At 33.3% G+C, this 15,056-nt stretch overlaps 1 protein-coding gene across 1 annotated transcript; it reads right to left on the reverse strand.

Moving 5' to 3' along the window:
* Nucleotides 1-10,164: 10,164 nt before the first annotated feature.
* LOC106468926 (facilitated trehalose transporter Tret1-like) lies at nucleotides 10,165-13,182 on the reverse strand. Its single transcript, XM_013929381.2, has 2 exons — nucleotides 12,796-13,182; nucleotides 10,165-11,976 (listed from the first exon to the last, which is right to left on the reverse strand). The coding sequence occupies exons 1-2, from the start codon at nucleotides 13,109-13,111 to the stop codon at nucleotides 10,778-10,780; spliced, it is 1,515 nt and encodes a 504-aa protein (XP_013784835.1). The 5' UTR covers nucleotides 13,112-13,182; the 3' UTR covers nucleotides 10,165-10,777.
* Nucleotides 13,183-15,056: the final 1,874 nt, after the last annotated feature.

Genomic DNA, 15,056 nt, shown 5'->3' on the forward strand with positions numbered 1-15,056 from the left:
CATTAACAAGGTGGAATAGTTTGATGCTTGTACGAAAGCTATGAAAGACACCGTAAGTATTTCCCAATAATATATATATATATCCATAAGGAAAACACATTAAGCAGTAACCTGTTACTCAAGGTTATCATTTAAACCTTTAATACGATATAACGTTTAAATATTTGCTGTCGAAGTTACTTTTATTTATAATAAAAATTAATCACTGAACTTCTAATAAAGCTAAAGCAACTTAGAGATAATGTTTTAAAGATTCGCTTCTCCCAGTTTGGAACTTAACAGATACTGATAAACTCATTTACGGAATCCTATAGTGACCAAGCCTACGTTTCTAGCCACTAGGTGACCGAAAAAAAAAACATAGTTATATCTCTGACGCAGCAAAGTGTGCAATTTAAATAAGTCTTTGTTAAAAGTAGCGTCGATAGATCCAATCAATGGTGTATACACATTAAGAATTAATTTATATATTTAAAGATTACTAGACGACAAAGGTGGTACTTTAAAGCTTCGTTCAGTGAAAAATAACAGAGTAGGCTTATGTTTAGAATTTTTCTATTTTGCATATCGAACATTCTTTAGTTACGGACACTAAAGGAATGTTCTGTCTCACAACAGATGCACCATTACATCAAATTACAAAAATACAGAAAAATAGATACTGATTTAAGGAACAACTTAAAAGAACATTTGCGTTTCGGTTTTTAGCAGGAGACATAAAAATATGCACTGATTTAACGAATACGTTAAAAGAACACGTGTTTCGGGTCTTAAAAGGAGAGGCTTTCTTATGAATGCACGAAAAGCACATTTCACTACGATAGATACACTTCGAATATTTATTTTTACCGAATAATAAGCATTTTTGTATCTAAAATATGGTATACCTATTCAATCATAATAGAATAAAAAAGAAAAACATTAATTCATATGCATTATGTTCAAACAAGTATATGAATGAATAGCTTTAAAAAATAATTGAATCACACCAACCCTAATTTTTCAGCATATTTTAGTGTTTAACACGTCATCTAGCGACTGGTAAAACAACTTTTCTAAATAATACAATTTAGCGAATAATCAAGTAAATAAAATGCCACCAGAAAAGTGACACATAATTATGTATATTGCATTTAATAAATATGTTTTACATGATGCTGAAGGGTAAAACAAGGCTCGAATTAAATTGTAAAAATTATAACAAACATGAGTCAACGTCTTCTACTTACTCTTAAATTCGTATCTACCTTCTTTTTTTTTTTGGCGAATTGTTGACAAGTGAATGAATTTTGAACCTCACGCTTAGTTAATCAAACTATAGTCTTCGTATTCATTAGATAGTCCAAGTTAACGGTGATTCTCTGCTCAGTTGATAAGAAAATATCTAAGTTTCGATTGAATAGAAGGAACATACGATCGCGTCCTCTAACGTACAATTAGTAAACTATACATTTTTCTCAAACGAATTACTTATACTATACGAATCCATGGCTCAAAATAAATATAGAAAATTACGTTTTTTGTTGTTGTCGTTTAGTACTTCACTCTCAGTGGTAAGTCTCAGGGCTCATAACACTAAAAATCGGGTTTCGATGCTCGTGGTGGACAGAACACAGATAGTCCTTTGTGTAGCTTTGTACTTAACAACAAACAAACAGACCATTATTTAAGGTTATTTGAGACATACAAAATGTTAGAACAAAAATACACCAAGTGATAAGTGAACACTAGAATGTTTTGATGTTTCTCTTGCTACACATTTGCTTCGGTTCGTGTGTAAGACACAGCACGTTAAAAGTAACTCGAGTACTTCTTCCACCTAGAAACCCGAGTAAGCGAATAGTTAGATATGCTATCAATGTGTACTTACATTTATCCGTGCTATTTAAAGAGTCTATTGTTTTCTGTGGCCCACTTCAACAGGTTGTACAAAGTATCACAGGCACTGAAAAATATTCTTTATCAATCCACGAAACAGAGTTCCATTACTAAAAGTTGTGATGAAAATATCCGTGCTTCACATTCTTAAACTTTCAGTCTTTCACTGAACAATCTGTAGATTGTGCGTATTGCGAATAGTTGAAAAATAAATTACATTTGGAAACCGAGAAAGGTATGTTTTTATTCTGCAGAGATGACGTCTTCTCTATTGCCTTTAGTAGAACTGATTCAGATATATATATAAATATAAGTAGCCGGTGTTTCTGTCCAAAAGCAGATATTATTTTGCACTTCCTGATATCTATAAATAACAAACGTAATATTTTATTTTCCTATGAACACATCTAATACGTTATTATGACAAACCTTCAGCCAAGTTGTCCATGACTTTTGTCTTCATGAATCATGAAATTCGTTATGTCAGTATAGTCACGTGACCCTCTGTTAATGATGTATGTTTATATACAAACTTTGTTAGATATGCACAATATTTGTCATATGTCGTTATACTATGCATATAAATACTGGTGGTAAGCCTACGATAGCGGTTTTTAGTGTTATCTTCGGAGACGAAACTGCCTTCATGTCAGCCAATGTTTCTGCTCCTCAATAATGGACTGTTATTTTACTTCACACTTTAAAACTTTAAAAGTAATGTTATCAAGGACTATTTTAAGCTTAAGTACTTACATACAGAGTGTCGTAAAGTTTTATGAAGTATGTTGGAAAAAAATAAATATTATTCATAAATTGACCTCTCATCTATAGTATTCCGAGTAACTATGTTTTACTCGTTACAAAAAACAGACATGTATGTTAATCCATTTATATGCCATAAATATTGTGTATTAAGTGATCAAACCATAAATTACATACTTCAACTACAGAAATATATTTTTGTAACAACATTCCAGTGCAAGCTCATGAACTATAAATTTCATCAGTATCAACAAAGAATTTCGGGTTAATATAAGCTTACAATATTCACAATCAAGCTAAGAGAAAATAAACTTTGTTATAATATCTACGAATATGTTGAGAGGAATATAAGCGAAGTTACAATACTCAAAAAGAACTTGGAAGTTTACATTGTTTGACAATATACCCAAACCATATTGTTACAGTACCCAAACCATATTGTTACAGTATCTAAATCTTTGGTACAATACAAAAAACAACAAAAATCTTGGGTGTCGACTACAATCTTTGTTACAATTTCTGTAAACAACTTTTAGAGAAAGCTATATCACAGTGTCTATACGTTTGGGAATTAGAACATTTTTCCTTTGAAAAACATTTCTTGCAAGATAGAGTTCTATGCAATAATTTTTAAAGCTATTCAACACAATGAAACCTTGTTTTTCAATAAGAAAAAACTTCAATTAAACGCCCATATTAATAAACGCTGTCCTTTATAGGGTTTAGGTTCAGTTTGAAAATTTTAACGTTTCTTTAACAAACTTATTAGTCAATAACAAATAACTTTTGGTATCTCACATATGGGTCCCGATGACTCAGTAGTAAGCTTCTGAGCTTATAACACTGAAATTAGGTTTCCATACTTTCTGTGTAGGGGCGTAGCCGCGTATGGGGTGTTTGAATGACCACGCCAACATTTTAAAAAGTTTAAAAGATCCAATATTTTCTGATTTTATGTTGTTTAATAGATACTTGACGTTCATATAAGTCACTTAGATTATTTGTGTAAAGTATCTTTTTTTAAAGACCCTGCTCCCCAACTCTGTAGTACTGACTACGCCCCTGAGGTAGCACAGTGTAAATAGTCCATTGTGTAGATTTGTACTTGAACATAAGACTAACAAACCTTTCACTTCGTATACTATTCTGTCCGACGCCATTGTGTTTACTTGTAACATGCTAATAAAACAGTCTTTCAACTTGAAGACTATTTTACTTTGTTTTGTTTTTATTTCAGTATTTTGGGCACACCGTGGCCTATGGTTTAGCTTACCCAGACTGTGAATCCGAGGGTTCATGGTTCGCGTTTTGTTGCCGCAAATAAATGCTTCACTAAAAAGAGTGACGCTGATATCCTACTCTATGACTATTTGTACAGATAATTAAGAGTAGCCCAATAATTGACAGTAAGTGCGATTGACAAGCTGCCTTTCCTCTTGCTTATTAATTCACTATCATATTACAACAGTCGGACTTTTAGAATTTCTTGCGAAATATATTGCAATTGCAACGTGAATGTATTGACAAGACACATAAAATATTTCAAGTATATCATGTATTGTTTAAAATAATCCATTTCAGGTACATAATAGGAAAAATTTGTGCCATTGTTTTTATCTTTAAAAAAAGCTTCATGATAATTGGATTAGCATTCTAAAAATGGCAATTACAAAATGATTTCATACAATATATATAAAGCCCATGTAAAGGGATCCTTGTGAAGTTTTTATAGAGCCGGAATTCTTTACAGTAGATATCTGTAACTTGTTGGCGATAAATTTCAACAATAAACGGACGGCACACAATCCACTTATTTGAAAATGATATATTCAAAACAAGTCAAACGTATATACAAAACTTCGTTACACTATTGGTTATCATAGTTGTATCCAGAGCTTTAAATAATTGTCTCTTTTTCGTCAAAGCCCACACAGTTTGGTTCAATTACTTTAGAACACCCTTTGACAAGACAAGTTATTCTCCCCTACTCTGTTATTACAATATAAGCTGTGAAACTCACTTTAGAAATCACCATTATACGTTCTTTATGGCTAAACTCACAATCACGCAGTCTAACATCACTTTTACTTTCACTAACTTACTTACTGGCAGTAGCTTGGTCGATTAAATATATATATATTGTCCGACTGAGGCTAGAACTTTCTACAAAATACCAGACGTTATGATGTAACAATACGCAATGAAACAACGAGAAGAACTTCATAAGGTACGAATAACGTGACGTCGATTAACAACAATTGAACTACACAACAAATGGTTCGTAAACAGTTAAGTAAGCAAACTTGCCATAACTATAGCTTTTAAAAATAACCCACTTTAACGCTCGCACAATATAAACTAAATATTACTCTCGTATGAGACTTAAAGTGAACAATCGTGTATATCTAACAGTCCTCCATATATATTGGAAAAGTGTTTATACCCACAAATTTACTTTAACATGATAAGGTGCAATGTAACTTTTACTCAGTAAACACCTGTCGCACAGGCTAAAGAATTTGCCAAGACACCAATAGGCATTTATCATCTCACAAGATATACTTGCGTATACTGGCTTACTTCGACAGTTTGTTTGTTCCTAATTAAGCGCAAAGCTACACAATGGGCTATCTGTTCTCTGCCCACCATAGGTATCGAAAACCGGTTTCTAGCATTGTGAGTCCACAGACATATCTCTGTACCACTGGGGGGCTTACTTCGACAGATGTTATAACCATGCCAGTGTACAAAGTTCACCGTGACTTTAAGCTTTGAAAAACGTTTGTGATTATATTTGAACCTTTTTCTGGCAAAGAAGATTTCTCATTTACTAACTCTTAAAACTGTGCGATGTGAAATTCATTTAGTGCTTTTTAATATTTATACCGTTGTATTTTGTTAGTCAGATGTACAACGTTTTCCGATCTAAGGCTCGAACAAAAGATTAGAAATTGGACAGAACAAACTGAAAAATGGGATTAAAAAATGCATATAGCTTTTCTTACTATAAGTTGAAAATATATTTTTAATTAGTAATAACAATATTTTCCAGTAGTTTATTGCATTATATTCCAGTCAGTCACTACAGTACTATGAACAACATTCACAATTTCTGTTGTGCCTACTTTTTATAATCTTAGCAAGTTTTTGCTTTGTAGGCTACTTGATGGCTTCGAATCAACAATTTTTGTTAATACTAGAATGACGTTTGAAATTTTGTAATGAAGGTAATGGCTCGGTTTCAGTACTGGCCAATTTTAAAGGGACTCTTCATGAAGTTGTGAGACAATCGTTTTAATTTTAGGAACGAATGGCTTGAAAATTGTAATGGTAGCAGCAAATATGCAGATTTTACTGGCTGTTTGGAGCAATCATGGTGTATCACGGTATCCATTCTGCATGAAAATATCTATTATTTGCCTCAGTATTGTCGAATATATCAATTATTAATCGATATGTCACTTCCAGAATTTTTATATGTTCTATCAATGAAGAAAATTTGGAGTCAACTTCATATTCCATACATCATCACCTTAACAAAGCTAACTGATAACACAAAGTTTCACGATCCAGCTTGAGGGAGCAAGCTTATGGCATGACAAATAAACTCGGAAATGCCAAATTTGCCGACGAGTTAAATTTTCTTAAGTTTTCAGTCATCAGCTTTCACCATTTTACTTCTATCTGACCGATTTAAATGCTTCTTGTAATAGATTTATAAAAAAACACAGAATATTGCTGGAAATGTTAGATGAAAACATTTTCATTGCCAATTTATAGCCAAAGGCATGAGAAATAAAAAAAAATTAATAAGACCAAACAGCGGTTGTATCGATATCAGATGTTCTTACGTCTAAAGATTCTGGAATTTTGTAAATCCAATTCCAAATTACTATAACAAATGATCAATGTTTGCTGTATTTGAGCGTGTGTTGACACAAAACACAACTTATGATTTCGTATAATTGATAACAAAAACACTTGAAAAGAGAAAAGAGTAAGCTACTCAACAGAAAACTAACGGGTACAGAAGTCCTTTCAAGGTGCCTTTTAATGAACAAATTCGACATAACAATAGACTTGTTGCATAAAGAATCACTCTCTCACAAAATATCATTTTTAAAAGTTACGTCCTTTTCCAGAAATATATACTCTTTTGATATACGAACATGTTAAGAATGATATAACTGAACTATGAAGATGACATTTGGTCGTATTTGTGCAGCTGTCGACATCGTACCTTTTAAAACACCTTGCGTGTGTTCTGAAATTTTCAATAAGTCAAAATCGGAGAAATGTTCGAGTTCGCAGTGGAGGAAAAAACGAAGATATTAAATATGCAAACAAAATGCACAGTGAGTTGCTGCATTTCTGATAGAGGAGTTTGTTCGTTTAATTAGGTTTAACTTTCAATTTTGCTAGTTATGTGTGTATAAACAGGAAATACTTGAGAAAATACAATGTCTTTATTTACTTTAAATGTTCGAAAACTGTTATACCTGTAAGGCGAAGACGAAATTATAAATTATACATTTTTATTTTCAAGCAGTCATATTTATTTATTTATGGACAAATGCAGTTCAAAGTAAAGTTTCAAAAATTATTTTTTTTTTAATATATAAATGATAATCATGACAACAGATACCTTCATATGCTGATGTTGGTATAAAACATTCGTCTTTGTTTGGCTCAAAAGATGGCACTGTAAGATTCAGCTTTTCAGTGTAGAACCCATTCATCGTAAAAATGAGTGCACATAATATTCAGATATATTATAGATTATACTATAATAATTGTTCTATATGAATTTATATATCAAATCTATGAACTATAAAGAGAAGTCCTAAAATGTTAAAAACACAAGCAATGTAATTTACTATATATATTTATATATGTTCTTGAGCAAAGCAGGTGCCAGATGCTTAATCTAGCATGAGAAAGCCTTTATGATTATATGGACTTACACTACAAACTGTATACTGGTCTGTGATAGAGCAATGGTTTAAACTGAAATTCGAGTATTTATATATTTCTTACAAATCATCTTCACATTACAAAATTTTAAAATAAGATGCCAGGTAAGAAACACGCCTTAGAGTCTGGGGGTATGAATAGTTACAAGTGACTTTACATACAGTGCTATATTATGCATTGCTGTTCACGGGCCACAGAATCTACCCTTGCTTTGCCAGCATAGAGTTGTTCGTGTTTTTAAATTCTTCCATTTGCTTGTTATTGTTTTTTTGTTGTTTATTTCACATTAGAGAAATGGCGTCAGGTGAAATTAGAATTCTTTATTGGTTTTGCTCCAGGTAATTATTAGGTTCGTACTTTCATTAAAATACACAACAGTACGACTATTCGTAGGATACGATGTAAAGCAGATCTGAGTAGTCATTAATATGCTGAACTATAGTCTACTTCAGAGTGTTTGTTTTGAATTTCGCGCAAAGCTACACGAGGGCTATCTGCGCTAGCCGTCCCTAATTTAGCAATGTAAGACTAGAGGGAAGATAGCTAGTCATCACCACCCACCGCCAACTCTTGGGCTACTCTTTTACCAACGAATAGTGGGATTGACTGTTTGGTGTGACGGGGATTCGAACCCGCGACCCTCAGATTACGAGTCGAGCGCCCCTAACCACCTGGCCATGCCGGGCCACTGCAGAGTGAGTAGCGAATCAATGAATAGATTTAAACTCTGCGTCGTTCAATATTTCTTTCTTTTCTTCACTGAAAATTCAAATTTTGGTGAAGAAAGAAAAATGTACAAATAAGTATGAATAATCTTTAGGAAGCTCAGACAGTAGTTGGTATGTGTTTACTGTGGACATTTTCATGGACAACTGCGATTTCTATTATCTTTACTTTTCAGTATAAAGTAGCCTGTCTGTAGTGATCTCCAAACTGAAATACAAAACTTCGCAATTATGGTGCGCGCTTTGCTAGACTAAGTGAAAACCATTATTTATTATGGTTGTAATTTATTACTTTCATAGTGTAAGATTTTTATCAGTTTCACATGTTTAATATCACTTGTGCTGCGTTGAGAATTGTAGAAAAATATTCTGTAGGAAACGTATATGTTTGACAGTGCTTGATTTTTCTGCCTTAATCAACCATATATCTTTATTATACGTTACAGTGTGTGTATATATGTTAGAAATTCGTGTAAAGACGTTGATAAAACTTAACGTAGAAAAACTAAGAATTATTGCAAAGTAATTCAGAATAGTTGTGACGTTACTATAGAAATGAAAACTACAAATGTGCTATGTTATACATTAACTACTATATATATTATAATTTAAATAATATTATAGTACGTAATCAGATCTGTGTTATTCAAATAAACCTATTAAACAACTGGTTTTTATATGTTTAATATTATTTGTTTTTGTAAAGCAAAGCCACATTGGGTTATCTGCTGTATCCACCGCGGGGAACCGAACCCCGGATCTTAGCATTGTAAAAATATTTAATATATAACATAGTGTGGCTTGATAAATTTATATTGTCATTTAAAAATGGAAAGGACAGAAGCTACCATAAGTCAAACTAAATTGGGCATTATTATGAATTACAACAGTGGTTCATAAAAGGGATCGCCAATTCGTTCTTTATTATTATTTATTATTGTTCTGCCATCCTACTGAGCTCCTATGTCCAAACGCTGTAATATCCAGGTGAGTCAAATAGGGATTTATAGCTTGAGGAAATAATATAAACACTATATCTCAAACCTTAAGCTGGTTTGTTTACTTTTTTACGAGTGCATTTTCACTTCAAACTAGGTATTTTGTTTCTGTGAGTTTTGAAGATCTCTATTCCCACTTTTTAAATTAACAATTTTTGATAAACCAAGGGCAAGAAAACTGGAAAGAAAATAGTGTTCTATAATGAAATAAGTTTAAGTAAGAGACCATCATTAGCCCTGAAAGTATAAATGTGTGACAAATCAAAACACTTTTATGTCTCTTGTGCTAATCAAAACACTTTTACGTGTCTGTCATGCTAAGCAAAACACTTTTACGTGTCTCTCATTCTAACCAAAACACTTTTACGTGTCTCTCGTGCTAACCAAAACACTTTTATATGTCTCTCGTGCTAATCAAAACACTTTTATGTCTGTCATGCTAATCAAAACACTTTTATATGTCTCTCATGCTAACCAAAACACTTTTATATGTCTCTCGTGCTAATCAAAACACTTTTATATGTCTGTCATGCTAATCAAAACACTTTTATATGTCTCTCCTGCTAATAAAAAAGAACAATATACACCAATCCAATAAATTTTATTTAGGTACATTAATATATATATATATATTATACATAACTATTACTCAAATAATTAAACGATTAATAAGTTTATTCTGTAAAGAGTATTTGTTTAACAATAACAGCAATGAGCTGACTCAATGTGAAATACATATATGGACTAAAGATGTTTGTCCAGTATTTATGTTAAAAGCAGTATGTTAAAGTTCAAACTATTTTTACTTTACAACTCTCCATTGAACATTTAAAATCTACAAACATCGTGTTTAACCTGTGAATGTTTTTACTTAACATTTGTCATTCGTTTCACTTGGCATTTCGTATCACTAAAATGCAAAATATTATGATAATTAGAAACGATTTTGTAATATTTTAGTTTATTAGACGTGCGTCTACGAGTAACTTATTCTCAGGATGCAGATTTATCGTAATATTAACCTCCTCAGGGGTCCTACTTGATTTCTGTAAAATCGTCCATCGTAAGGTTTCACTAAAGATTCAGCCAAATGGAAAGGATCAGTCACTTGGACTGACGTCAACCAATTCCCCAACGGCAATACATACCAAATACCAGTTGACTGTGAAATGCAAAATCAAATTGTGTTTTGCTTAATCTTTCCTCTTATGAATAAAAGTGAGATCTTCATTAGGTAAGAAATTTCATCCTAACTTAAGTAAACAAAATCAGTTCTGTATTCTTCTTGTTTTTACGCCGAAAAGTTATTTGATGAAATATTTAGTTGATCTTGAAGGTTTTCTTCATGATATTCACTTCCTTTAAACCATTATCAGTACTTGTTCATGTATTAAACAAAGATACGTTTCTCCTACGCATTTCCATAAACAGAAAACGTTTTTATTCAATAAGTTCAATTTGCGATGAAGAAGTGGGTATTGTACCTTTAATGCCAAGAAAGTATTTCTGTATTTGTTCTAATGATTTGCCTTTGGTTTCCGGAAGAAGGAATAAAGTGAATAAACAACTGAGAGCACACATGGCAGCAAATAACCAATAAGTACCATGCTGATTTAGGCCATGAAGAAATATGTCAAAAGTTTTAGTGACCATGAAGACAAACGTCCAGTTAAAACAAACGACTATACCATTAACAATACTTCGAGCTCTTTGGGGAACCATTTCTGCCGTCATAAACCACGGAAGAGGGCCGAATCCAACAGCAAAAGTACTTATATATACTAGCAGACAAACTAGTGGTATCCAGCCAAAACGGGTTTCGAATGATTCAATTTTGTGGACAAGAACACCAGAGGACAGACCCAAACAGAAGAGACTGGTTGCAGTTCCCACTCCAGAAATTAAAAGTAAGATTCTACGTCCTGCTCTGTCGACAAGAAAACTTCCGAGAATGGTGAATAAAACCATTACCACAGCGACCAAAATTGTACTCAAACTCTCATCGAGGGAGCTTCCAGCTTCTCTGAAAATTTCTACAGTATAGAACAAAATAGCATTGATGCCTGAGAGCTGTTGGAAGAACATTAATCCAATAGACAGAAGCGCAGGTTTCCAGTAATGCTCTTGTTTAAAATCAGATAGTGCTATTCGTCCTGTTTGGTCACTTTCGACGTTTTTTATAATTTCTTCGCATTGTTTTTCAGCATCGACACCTCTTTTGCCTTGAAAAAAATAAATAGCTTGAACCGCTTCTTCTTTCCTTCCTCTATTCATAAGCCAGCTAGGAGATTCAGGTATAGGAATCATGGAGACCATTGCCGTGGCTTGCAGAATGGCAGATGTCACTGCAAGCCATGTCCAAGAAAGGTAAACTCCAAGAGTCATCGCTGCCAGGATACCAATAGTAACAAATACTTGAAAGGAGGTTCCCAGCATACCTCTGATATTTGGAGTTGAGATTTCGACGACATACATCGGAGCTGTTACAGATACCATTCCAGTACATATACCTGTCAACAAGCGTCCCACGTATAACATGGAAATTCCATTAGCAAGCACAATCAGAAGCCAGCCAAGGATGAAGGGAATGTTCATTAGGATGAGCGCTTTTTTCCTTCCCAGAATTTCTGATACAGGGCCTGTAAATTAGAAAGGAATATTAAGTTATTATGCTTATTAGAAGTTAGTCCCATTAAAAATGTCTATTCCTATGCAAACAAAACCGTTTTAGCCAAACATTTTGTCTTCATGAAACAGACAACATTAAAAAACAACATATTCCTATTCATGATTGCTCCTTTCAGAACCCTGTAGCATAATTAATGGAATATGCCATGTTGGATGAAAGTTTCTGGTTATTATTTGGGAAAGATGAGATATAGAAACGTTTTTTTCAAGAGTTAGAAAAAAGAAATTGTACGTTGCTCTAAATAATTCAGGGATAATGAAAGCTTTCTATATTATAGCTATGACAAAACACAATTACTGTTACTAACTATTGTTGTTGTTGTTTGTTATTAAGCACAAGGCAACACAATGGGCTATCTGGGTTCTGTCCACCACGGGTATTGAAACCCGGTTTCTAGCGGTACAAATCCACAGACATACCGCTGTGCCACTGGGGGGTCTGTTAATAACTAAAGCCAATAATTGTAAAAATGTATCTCTCTGTAGTATAGCACTCACAAAGTCATGTTGTAGCATAAAAAGATTATAATATCCACCAGTAGTCATTCCTGCCAAAACCAGTATGCCGACACACTGAAAGAGGTGTCAAAAAGATTGAAATTAAATCCTAATTTAATGTATGCTGAAAACGTATTATCATCACCAATGTTGAAAAATCAGTTGTTATATAGGTGTGTTCAAATCATGATATATAAAACATTTAATGACATAAGAAATTATATTAAAGAACATTATCGTGACATAGTTACTACAAGGATGAGTTTACTCACCTGCCGTCAAACCACCAACAAGAGCGCCAACAGCCATAAGGCTAGCAAACCAAGTTCCTTGGTCTTCTGTTAATATGACTGGGCTACTGGGAATTATCATCTTAGGGAGAGCAGGGGCCGTAAATCCTATCACCATCCCCATTCCAACAGCTCCAATTAATGCAACACCAGAAGCCAAAAACATTTTCCAGTGAAGAGCATAGTGTACATCTTGTTTTTTCATGCTCGTATTAGCTTCCATGTCAACAGATGTAATATCTGTGTTAATATTTGTGTTATTAGGTTCCATGCTCTTGCTAATTTCCATCTTAAACATAATTAATTTAAATATCAAACTTTATCGAGTTAGCTGACGTGGTTCTTAAAGCTTCTTCTACGATGCTTTGTGACTCTGAAGAGAGATGTGCTCACAGCTAAAAGCTTTGAGAAGGCGACGTCAGGTGAACTTAGATAAATGGTGATAATGCATGTTATGGTCTGTTAAATAAGATAATACTAATAATGCGCGTGATCGAAAAATACTTTAAGAAGAAACAAGTGTTTTGATAGATAATGTACTATGGTCTGGGTGATACGACAAATAGTCATCAGATGTCTTGAAGAAACAACAACAGTAAAAAAAAAATATTTCTTCTCTTGTAATCTCGTGAAGATATCATTATCAATCAATCATAATGTCCTCCCTAATTCCGAGGGTCGATAGTTCTCTATTGTTCTATACCTCTCACTGTCTGCATCAACTTTTCCAATTCAAGCTTCTAATCTCCAATCCATTTTTAATGTTATCGAGACCAGCGAGTCTCAGCCTACCCTTCGCTCTTCTTATTTCGATTTTACCCATCAAAATATCTGCCAACCTTCATTAAAATCTAATTTTTATGCCCCAAAGTAGCGCAGTTTCCTACTGTCTTGCAGTTTTTTTCGTTTATGCGCATTTAAGTATTTCTTCATTAATTATTCTTTCAGTGAAGATGGTGTTTATCGTTCTTCTACAACATCGCTTTTCAAATACTTACAAGTGTCTTTTGTTCTAGCAAACTGAATCCACATTTTCACCCCATAGATTAGGACGGAATATATGTAACATTATAGTAACATTATATGTAACATTATTTTCTTCAATTCTAGTCAGAAATATCACCTAAGCAATTCCTAGAGATCGAACAATGACGTTTTTGCCATTCTAATTTCTCCACTTTTCATCTTTTCTACAATTTTCATCACTAATGTTATTTATCTCCAGATAAGTGAACTCCGCTACTTGTTCCAAGCCTTTTCAGATTGTGAAATTGCTATTGTTTCAGTTTTGTTAACATTAAATTATTTTAACCTTTGTCAACAAGCTTGCCAAATAACCGTTATATCTTTTCCTCGGAATCACCCATAAACGCAGCATAAACAGTATAACAGCGTATTATTACATATTCAGTTTCCGTTATCCTTGATTCCAACTGTATCAGTAATTAACTCTCTCCAGAGCATCTCTGCGTATAAATAAAATAATATAGTTAACAGCTAGTACTGAAATAACCACTGAAGTTTACTAGTCAACTAGTTTTTTAAGTGAAGTTAATCAACTAATCGACCTAAAATTAATAGAACTTGGTAGACTGAGTACGTATCTGCTTTAGAATATCCAACATAATTAACATTCTTATTCAATTGAAATACACCCACCCTTTTCACCATTTCAAGGCGCGCGCATGCACTGATTGATTCTGATGGGCTAGTCAATGGTTAGTAGTAAAATCAAGTACAGATTATGATTGGGAGACAGAATCCGACTGACAATCTGAAGATATCGACATTGACTCTTTGCACCATGAAAGGTATGTTCTAATCAAAACTAGCTCACATAGAATAATATATTATAAAACTGTTTTATATACACAGGCTTTGAGTGTGAATTTGGTTTCATATTTTCATGACTTGCTTTAACTCCTCTGTAATAATATACTCGGCACTGACGACGTGACAAAATAATCAGTTGAAACTAACATGAAACAATACATTTATTATTAAATATATTGTAATCGCCTGGTGAATTCTATGTATTGAAAAACTAATGAAACATGTCGTACTCCTATTTCAACCACAAACCAATTGCTTAGTTCTTCGTCAATTCGAACTGCTTCTTGTTAACTCCAGTATAAGTTCTTCAGGATTCTGATACTTCCTTTATCTGCTGCAATCCCCCCGAAAGCCTGAAACTTATAACACTAAAAACTGGATTTCAATACCCGTGGTTGGTACAGCACAGA

This window comes from Limulus polyphemus, unplaced genomic scaffold (assembly GCF_000517525.1).
Source record: "Limulus polyphemus unplaced genomic scaffold, Limulus_polyphemus-2.1.2 Scaffold93, whole genome shotgun sequence".
Taxonomy (NCBI): Eukaryota; Metazoa; Arthropoda; class Merostomata; order Xiphosura; family Limulidae; genus Limulus; species Limulus polyphemus.

Bases quoted from the DNA above. Each gene is read 5' to 3' on its own strand.
- LOC106468926 (XM_013929381.2), bottom strand. From the start codon at position 13,111: ATGTTTAAGATGGAAATTAGCAAGAGCATGGAACCTAATAACACAAAT. The intron at 11,977-12,795 runs GTGAGTAAACTC...TCTAATTTACAG, and splicing joins TGTTGGTGGTTTGACGGCAG to GCCCTGTATCAGAAATTCTG.